The 10,306-nt window shown below is 48.7% G+C and overlaps 1 protein-coding gene across 1 annotated transcript in view; it reads left to right on the forward strand.

Moving 5' to 3' along the window:
* Positions 1–10,306, forward strand: part of GIPR (gastric inhibitory polypeptide receptor) — a 15,499-nt gene that overhangs the window by 2,115 nt on the left and 3,078 nt on the right. Inside the window, 5 exon segments of the mRNA XM_023747253.1 lie at positions 688–795; positions 1,336–1,439; positions 8,495–8,598; positions 8,788–8,932; positions 9,706–10,115. Coding sequence (XP_023603021.1) covers positions 688–795; positions 1,336–1,439; positions 8,495–8,598; positions 8,788–8,932; positions 9,706–10,115 — 871 coding nt within the window.

The raw sequence follows: 10,306 nt of genomic DNA on the forward strand, positions 1-10,306 counted from the left end.
CCGGGGTAGATGTGGGCTCGGCTCGGGGGGAAGGGCCTGGATCCGAGTGGGATGCTACTCGGATTAATGGGACAAGTCTGGGAAGAAGCTTGGAATGGGCGGGGTCTTGGGCGGGGCTGCACTGGGTGGGCGGGGCCTGGAATGAACAGAAGGGGGCGAGACTGCACTTGGTGGGCGGGGCCTGAAAGGACCAGAAAGGGGCGGGGTCTATACTGGGTGGGCGGGGCCTTGAAAGGACCAGAAAGGAGCGGGGCCTGTACTGGGTGGGCGGGGCCTGGAATGAACAGAAGGGGGCGAGACTGCACTTGGTGGGCGGGGCTGAAAGGACCAGAAAGGGGCGGGGTCTATACTGGGTGGGCGGGGCCTGAAAGACCAGAAAGGGGCGGGGCCTGAAACGCCCGTGGGCGGGGCCTGGAAGGACCAGAAAGGGGCGGGGCTTGGGTGGAGCCTAGAAAGGGCCCTCAAGCAGTGGGAACCTCTTGCAGCGGGAACTTGCTTGGTGGGGGAGCCCCGAGTAGAGCTCGGAGGATAGGGCGGGCCTTTGGGGTCTGATGGGCGGGGCTGTGGCGCTGCAGGGTTGGACACTCCCGGTGGGTGGGCCTAGGGCAGGGCTGTGGGTGTGAGGAGGAGGGCTTTGGGCAGAGGGTGCAGTCGATCCACACGACATCTGCCCTTATGCCACTGCAGGCCTCGCCTGTAATGGGTCCTTCGATATGTACGTCTGCTGGGACTACGCTGCACCCAACACCACTGCCCGCGCTTCCTGCCCCTGGTACCTGCCCTGGCACCGTCACGGTGAGGTGGCCCCCTGGACTGTGGGCCTTTCTGGACACAAACGGCTCCTAACCCTTGCCCCAGACACCACTTCCCCCAAACTCACCTACACCCCATGTCCTGCTCCTCTCTGTCCAGCTGGGTGTCTCCTCTGTCTGTCCAACCCGGGCTGGGTCACCCTGATCCCGCTCTGTCACATAATGCCCCTTCTCTGGCTGTCTCTCTCTTAGGACTAGGGGTTCTTGTTTCCTCTCCTTTATCTGAGTCTGTCTCTGGGCATCCTGGTCTTCCTGTCCTAACTAGCTATGTGGTCCAGGGCAGTTTATTTCATGTCTTTATACCTCAACCTCCCCATCTGTAAAATGGGATTGATGATAGCACCAGCTTCATAGGTGTCTTATGAATATTAAATTAATACGTGTAAAATTCCATAGAAGGACTCATCATCATCATCATCATCTTCATCACATTGGCTCTCTCTCTCTGCCTTTCCTCCCAGTTGGTCTCTCTGTCTCCATCTCTTTCTCTGTGCCTCTAATCCCCTCCCTCGATTCCCCCCAGTGGCTGCAGGCTTTGTCCTCCGCCAGTGTGGCAGTGATGGCCAATGGGGACCTTGGAGAGACCATTCTCAGTGTGAGAACCCAGAGGAGGATGGGACCTATCAGGTAAGAAGAGGTGAGGGACTCAGATTGGATGTCTAGGGAGAGGTGAAAAGGCAGCAGCCTCAGACTGAGCCTGAAATCCCTTGTACTGTTCAGGGCTCTGGGTTCCAAGTGATAGAAATTCCAAGTAAACGTACTTGATGCAGAAAAAAAAAAAAGTCTTTATTTCTGTGATTGAAACATATTCGGCCACGCACAGCTTCAGGCACAGCTGGATCTAGGTGTTCGAATAATGTTGGGGATCTCTCTGTTGCTCGCCATCGTGTGCCTGTGTTTTTCTCTGTGCTGGTCTCATCTTCTCTGTGGGGTGGAACAGGTTTGTCTTCTCCATTAGCACCAGGCTCACATCCCACCAACCAAGCAACACTGTGGGGAGATTGAGCTTTGTCCTCAATAGTTCCAGCATAATGTCACAGGACTGACTCTTTTTAAAATTTGTCTTTTTTCCTTTTAAAAAATGTATTTTTGGCTGAAACCGGTTTGGCTCAGTGGATGGAGCGTCAGCCTGCGGACTGAAGGGTCCCGGGTTCGATTCCGGTCAAGGGCATGTACCTTGGTTATTGATGTTCTTGGTGAACGGAGGCGCAGAGATGAGTCGGACGACAGGATACGGAGAAGCAGAGGGCTACCGCTCGCTCAGGCGAATAGCCAAGATCCTCTGATTCCTTCTGGCTTTTATTGGGGGTGAGCACAGCAAATAACAATGGAGTACAGCCAGTGACAATGATTAACAATGGGGTACAGCAAGTGACAATGATTAACAAACATGCTTTATGAGATCATCTGAGCTAAGTTATACATTACACTATTAATTTCCTATGTTATACAAAGACTCTTTCCACCTGCAGCAGTGCACCCTCCCCTGAACTTTCTATGCCCTCATGGACTATTCATCACGTCAAGGAAAGTTCTGCCTCGGAACAATAAGTCTCGCATGCAAGACTTTGTTCTGACGCGGCCTGCGTGCAGGCTCACGCCTTCTCCAGGCAGAGCGTCCTCTTCTAGTTAACTTATTTCCACTTTACCGCAACATTTTCCCCCTTTTTTGTTTTGCTTCAGGTTCATGACATAAAAAATAGCATTGCGTTAATTGTTCACTGCTGCGGCTTTACTCGATCTTCTGCAGACTAAATATAGAACAAAGCAAAGTATCAATACTAGCAATAACAACCCTGAGGAGGTTTCCATTAATGCTTGAATATGTGGAATAGGATTCATATTCTGTATCTCATTTATAAGATCTTGTAAAACTTGCTGTCCGGTTACCTCATCTAATCTCTTTTGAAATGTTGTGTGAATGTGATCTTGAAGATCAATAATTTCTTGTGTTAAATTGCCATGATTCAATAAGTGTTTCTTAACCTTATCCCAAGGAAAAACTGTCTCATTGTAAGGCACAGGGGTGATACACAGACCAGTATGGTTTTAATTACATTTTAACTGTAATCGCCTTTGCAGGCTCACAATTTGGTCCCCTAATAAAGCTACTGTTTGTTCAAGATCGGCTATTTGTTCATTAATTTCACTATCAATTTTCCGTTGAGAACTCCATAACTGTTTTGAATCTTTATGCCATTCCTGAACAAAAGTAGCAGTTTGGACTGATCGCTGCAATGCCACCCCAGCTGTTGCTGCAGTTGCTGTCACAGCAATCAATCCTAGAATTACAGCGATTAGTATGCCAATAAACCTTTTTGACCTTTTTAATACTTCTTTCCACAATGGCTTGGAGAGCTCCAGCTAGAGAACTTTCCTGCCATCGTCGGTCCATCTGCACAGGTAACCATACTCCCGTTCTGGCTTGCAATAGATACAAGCTCTCTCTATTGTGATTAAAAAGTACAGAGTTATTTACACAGGTTAACAAAGTACAATTAAAACAAGATATTTCTCCAGTAGTTTGATTCCATTGGACTGGACCCTTTTTCATCTGGTTTCAAAGGCCCACGATCTTTAAAAAGTCCAGGCATCTAATTAGAGTCATTAGTTACAGGGCCTTCCATAGGCAGTCACAAGGCATTCCCCTTCCTGGCATAGGCATTTCACCTGTCCCCATGTTGGTGGAGAAGTGTTTCGGGTGCGAGGCAACTGCGTGCGAATTGTTTGTCCTCTCTGGATGGTTAGCTGTGTAAACCGGTCTTCTAGTCCCGCCTCATCACGCTTCCTCTTGCTCGCCATGCCTTAGCTTGATTCTTTTGTCAGGAATCCAGAACTTCTTAGTTCCTGTGGAAATATAAGCATAGCCTCGACCCCATCTTAAAACGGTAGTCGGGCACCATTGATTAGTAGTGACATCTTGATACATAATAGGTTGTTCTACCGGGACCTCCTTTTTATGTCCCCAATGCATTTCAGCAGCTGACACTGTATTTGTATTCAAATTTAAAAAATTTAAAGAAAATAAAGCTCTTAATAATCTTCGTCGGGGAGTCTGGCCTGATACCAGCTCTTCTCCCCCTTTTTGTTTTTGTAGCATTTCTTTAAGGGTTTGGTTCTGTTGTTTAATAATTGTTTGACCTGTACTGTTTCTAGGAATTCTTGTAATATGTTTAATATCAAATTGTTGAAAAAATTGTTGACATTTACCTGATAAATATGCTGAGCCATTGTCAGTTTTAATGGCTCGGGGCTTGCCCATTACAGCAAAGGCTTTAATGCTGGATTTGGAATTCCAGGTTGTAAAGGTTCTATAGGCTCAATAATTTCATTAATCCGTTTTAAATCAGTTAACATTTTCCATTTACTTGATTTTTTCTTTATAACAAAGACAGGGAAATTCCATGGACTAGAGCTGGCTTCTATATGCCCTAGTTGTATTTGTTCTTTGATAATAATTTGGAGCGCTTTCAACTTTTCTCTTGTTAGGGGCCACTGCTCTACCCAAACCGGTTTAGTTGTTTTCCATTTTATTTATTTATTTGTTTATTTATTTTATTTATTTATTTTTTAAATATATTTTATTGATTTTTTACAGACAGGAGGGGAGAGGGATAGAGAGTTAGAAACATCGATGAGAGAGAAACATCTATCAGCTGCCTCTTGCATGCCCCCTACTGGGGATGTGCCTGCAACCAAGGTACATGCCCTTGACCGGGATCGAACCTGGGACCCTTGAGTCCGCAGGCGGACGCCCTATCCACTGAGCCAAACTGGTTAGGGCGAAGCTCTGGTTTTAAACAAAAAGAATTTGGCACCAGACACTGAGACATTCTAGAAGAGGATTCCCACAGGCAGCTTCACACTTTGCATGAGCAGATATTTGTTACCCCATAGGTCAGATTGGGATTCTGATATCTGTATTTTTTGCAAGCATTTTGATGACGTAGGGCAAGGCTAACTGAGGGACACCAGCAATAATGAAAGCATGTGTCATAAAATCATCTGAATCCAAGTGATGATTGGCTTGTGAGGTAAAGTCAAGGCCCTGCTAGAGTAGCCATCCAAAAAGCCAACTCCCAGCTTACCTGGGGCCTGCTCCTTGGAGTGAGTCCCTGAAGTGTGTCTCCAAGAAGAGTCTCCGAAGCCAGTCTCCTACCAGATCAATCTGTTTTCCATTTTAAAGGCAGGCGGAGCGCTTTGAAGGGGCCCCCTCTATAAATTTTGGTCCTGAACACGCGCCAGTGACGCCAGCACCAGCTTGAAAAATCATTTGTCTATGACCTTCCTGTAAGGAAGGTATAGTAATTGTAGCCCCCCCCCCCCCCCCCCTTGCTGTAAAAGATCTCTTCCCCACAAAGATAGTGCAATGGAGGCAACGTATGGCTGTATTTTACCTTTTTGTCCTTCAGGTCCTTAACATTCAAGTACATTAGAGCTTTGCAAAATTTCTGTGAGGGTCCCTAAACCTGTAAAAGTTGCATTCACCTTATGTACCGGCCAAGATGGAGGCCAGTGCAAAGTAGAAACTATAGTTACATCAGCCCTAGAATCCACTAGGTTGATAATTTTTATTCCCTCCGGGAATAAACTGTAAAAATTGAGGTCTTTGGCCTCCTAAAATTGTATGCTAAAAAACCTTTTTTCCTGTGCTACTAAATCTTCTAGTTTGTTTAACTGGTGCTGTATGCCCTATTTGTTTATAGGGAAGTAATAATAACTGCCATTTTTTCTCTAGCCTTTATATTTATAGTATCAGAAGCAGGCATCATAACTAATATTTTTCCTTCATAATTTGTATTAATAACTCCGGGAGCATGTTTAGCTTTCCCTTGTGGGACTTTTGCCTTCAGACAATTTTTTTTTTCATATGTCCCATTTTCCCACATCCATAGCATTTAGCAGGATGGGAATTGCAGTTTTTAATGCATCAGCAAGAAGATTAGAATTATTATTAATTATTTATATAAGATTTTAATAAGATTATTATTATTATTATATTAATATTATTTATATAATTTTAGAAAATGATTGGGCCGGGGTGCTAGCCTCCTTTATTTTTGACCAAGCCTTTAAGCAACAAGTTCTAATTTGTGCAATAACAGCATTCTCTAACAGCACCTGTTGCTGTAGGCTACTATGTGTTCCAGTTCCTGTTAACTGGTCAAAATTAGATCTAGGTGGATTTTGTTGGGCGTTAATCATCGCCACTCTCCTGGCTTTTTCCCACCACCAGGATTTAAATTGCAGATATTGCCCTGGGGCTAATACTGCCTTAGCTATAGCATTCCAAGTATAAGGAATTAATTTATAATCTGTATAAATTAATTTTATATTAATTAATATATAAAAATTAATAACATATATAATTTTATATAATATTATAATTAATAATACATATAACTCTTGAGGGTATTGAGCATTAGCAGCTCTTCGTGTCCTCAGGAGGTAGGTGGAGGCTCAGCTGCTAACACCAGATTAATGGCTAGTGCCGCTTTACTTTCATTTTTCGGCGGCGGTGCAGCCAACTCCTGAGGGCTTTTATTTTCTTTCTTTTCCTTACTACTGTAAGTAATAATTCTTTTAAACTCCCTAAAAGTTCCTTCATCTCTGTTTCCCTTCTCACCACTCTTCTTTTCCTTAACTTAGAGCGAGGACAATAATCATCTTCCGAACCAGCAGAAGATGAATCATCCAGCTCTGAATCGCTGGCTGAGGTTATTCTTTCATAACCCCCTACTTCATTTTTAACCCTAGCTTTCTGTCCTTTATTTGACTCCCTCGGTTCAGTGACCTCTAACGGGAGCGGCTCGGGTGGTAGTGATTTCCCAGGAGGGAGAGGCTCAGGATTTAAACATTCAGCTCCTGGAGCAGCACTTTGTGACTTCATAGGAATTTCTTCACAATCTTCAGAATCAGACTGAAAAGGCTGTAAAGCTAACGTTACTAAATTAAAAACAGCCCATCCATCAGCCTCTATAGCATTTCCCTGTTGGTGAGCCCTTCTTAATGACCTTCCAATTTGTTTCCACAATTTAAGATTTAACTGCTGTTTTCCTTCTGGGTTAAACCAACAACAGTGCTGCTGAATTGCCTCAAACAATTTTTTAAGAGCCTCATTCTTCACTTTTACCCCTGAACTCTTTAACAATGATCTCAAGACAGCTATATATTGACTCTGCATCGACGGGCTAGTCCCCATACTCTGCTTCTATTGCCGAAAGTTCCGCGTACTCGGCGCTGGCATCTCCCTTTCGGTCCCACGCCCCTTAGACTCACCCCCGGTCCCCGTTCTTGGCGCCAGATATTGATGTTCTTGGTGAACGGAGGCGCAGAGATGAGTCGGACCACAGGATACGGAGAAGCAGAGGGCTACCGCTCGCTCAGGCGAATAGCCAAGATCCTCTGATCCCTCATGGCTTTTATTGGGGGTGAGCACAGCAAATAACAATGGGGTACAGCAAGTGACAATGATTAACAATGGGGTACAGCAAGTGACAATGATTAACAATGGGGTACAGCAAGTGACAATGGTTAACAATGGGGTACAGCAAGTGACAATGATTAACAAACATGCTTTATGAGATCATCTGAGCTAAGTTATACATTACACTATTAATTTCCTATGTTATACAAAGACTCTTTCCACCTGCAGCAGTGCACCCTCCCCTGAACTTTCTATGCCCTCATGGACTATTCATCACGTCAAGGAAAGTTCTGCCTCGGAACAATAAGTCTCGCGTGCAAGACTTTGTTCTGACGCGGCCTGCGTGCAGGCTCACGCCTTCTCCTGGCAGAGCATCCTCTTCTAATTAACTTCTTTCCACTTTACCGCAACATTGGTTGCGGGCACATCCCCAGTGGGAGATGTGCAGGAGGCAGATGAACGATGTTTCTCTCTCATCGTTGTTTCTGGCTCTCTGTCTCTCTCCCTTCCTCTCTGTGAAAAATCAATAAAATATATTAAAAAATGTATTTTTGTTTATTTCCAAAAGGAAGGGGGAGAGAGAGAGAGAGAGAGAGAGAGAGAGAGAGAAATGATGAGAGACAACCATTGATTGGCTGCCTCCTGCACGCCCTGGACTGGGGATCAAGCCCACAACCCGGGCATGTGACTTTGCGTGGAATCGAACCCAGGACCCTTCAGTCCACAGGCCAATGCTCTATACACTGAGCCAAACCAGCTAGGGCTAAAATTTTTATTTTTCAATTACATTGTCATTCAATATTATTTTATGCACAAAATTCATGCAAGGGGCTCGGCCCTCGCAGCCCCTTGTAGCCTCAGTCAACCCTCGCAGCCCCAAACTTTCAGGATTGACTCTTTTTTTTGCGGGGGGACAGTGGGGAGCAGGGAGGGGACAGTGGAGGGATGGGAGAAACGGGAGGGGGGTTCAGGATTGACTCTTATTGCCCTGATTTGGGTCATACGCCCACCCTGGGCTAACCACTGTGTGTGTGTGTGCGGGGGGGAGGGTTAGAATGCTCTGATTGGCTGGTCACATGTCCATTCTGGAGCAGAGGGGTGGAGATAGCCCCATTGAAATAAGGGAAGTTGGATCCCCAAGAGAAAATTGGGGTGCTTGGCAGGAACAAGGAGCAGATCGATGTCTGTCCAGCCCCCGTCTGGCCCTGGGGGAAGAGCTGAGCTCTGTTCCTGTGTCCTTCCCTGTACCCCCCAGAACCAAATGCTGATCTTGGAGCGGCTACAGGTCGTGTACACCGTGGGCTACTCCCTGTCCCTGGCCGCGCTGCTGCTGGCCCTGCTCATCTTGAGTTTCTTCAGGTGGGACCCCCCAACTGTGAGTGGCAGAGACTGGGCCTCAGTTTGCCCACTCAGATGGGGGGTCAGGCTCCACCAGCAACAGGCACCCAATGGCGGGTCTGTGAGAAGAAGGGCTGGGAGGTGGTTCAAGGGGCTCCATGTGGCCACGGACAGGTCTCCATGGGTCCCCATTGCCTCCCCAATCCCCAGGCGGCTGCACTGCACGCGCAACTACATTCACATCAACCTGTTCACGTCTTTCATGCTCCGGGCAGCAGCCATCCTCACCCGAGACCGGCTGCTACCTCCAGCGAGCCCCGCACCCGGGGACCAGGCCCCTATCCTGTGGGACCAGGTGAGCATCACCCCTCTTCCTCTCAAACTGGGGTTCCGCCTCCTCTGATGGGCAGGAGGTTCCCAAGCTACCCACGGCCCACTACACGAGCGACAGCTTTCCTCTCTCTTGACCACGCGGAAGACTTTGGGAGAGGGACTCCCAACTCAGCCGCCTTCATTGTTGACTCCCCCATCTCCTTCATTGGAACTTTCCATTCTCTCTATTGTATTACCAACCACTGGCCTTTCCCACCCCTGAGAGAGACTTCTGCTGGAGGTGAGGAGGAGACAGATTGGGGGAACCAGCTGGTGGGAGGATGTGGTAGATCCCCGTTTGTTACTGAGGAACCAGGTGAGAGAGGCCTGAGGCTGGGAACAGGGGGAGAAAAGCTACCTGGTAGCAGCGTGGGCCGCGCCCATTGTTAGGAAGCCTGGGGGCGGGCGGCCCCGCTGGCGGGAGAGGAGTGGCGAGATGGGAGAAACTTTTGGAGAGGTGGAGTAGCTGAGCACAGTTCTCAGGCGATGGGGCGGGAGAAGCCATATTTGGGGGCATCTTGGGGTGGGGGGGGGGTTTGATAGTGAGATGGAAGATACCAGTTGTTTAAGCGGTTGGAGTGGGAGAGTTCATCTAGGGCGAGAGACACCAAGCACGGGTACCGCCCGTCGATGATACAGAGCGGGAGACTATTTGATGACAAGAGAGGGGGGCGAAAGGACGAGCAGCTGGAGGAAAGCTTGGGGTCCCCCCCCCGCGCCCTGACGGCCCCCTCCCCGTGTCTGGCCACCCTCCAGGCTCTAGCCCCCTGCAGAACGGCCCAGATCGTGACCCAGTACTGCGTGGGCGCCAACTACACCTGGCTGCTGGTGGAGGGCATCTATCTGCACAGCCTCCTGGTGCTCGTGGGAGGCTCCGAGGGGGGCCCCTTCCGCGGCTACCTGCTCTTCGGCTGGGGTGAGCCCCGACCCTGTCCCCTGCCCGCCCGGCCCAGCGCACCACCGCTCCCCGACGACCCTGCTGGTCGGCTTCAGGGCTCTCTCCCTGTCTCTAGGCTTTTGCCTTCCCATCTCAGCGGGGGAATTCCGCGGGTCTTGGGCCGGGCGAGGCCCGCGCGCGTGCTGACAGCTGCGGCGGGGTGGGGGGTGGGGGTCGGGGTCTGCACAGGGGCCCCCGCGCTTTTCGTCATTCCCTGGGTGATCGTCAGGTACCTGTACGAGAACACGCCCAGGGAGTTTGCGGGGGGGGGGGGGGGGGGCCCGGGCCGGGCCCTGGGGGGGGGGGGGGGCTTTTTTGAGCCCCCGGGCCCGGGGAAAAAAAACGGGGGGGGGCCCCAAGGCCCCCTAGGGCTTTGGGGAAAACGGGGGGGGCGTAAAAGAAAGGCCCCTTTGAAAAATT

This window comes from Myotis lucifugus, unplaced genomic scaffold, assembly GCF_000147115.1.
Source record: "Myotis lucifugus unplaced genomic scaffold, Myoluc2.0 scaffold_823, whole genome shotgun sequence".
NCBI lineage: Eukaryota > Metazoa > Chordata > Mammalia > Chiroptera > Vespertilionidae > Myotis > Myotis lucifugus.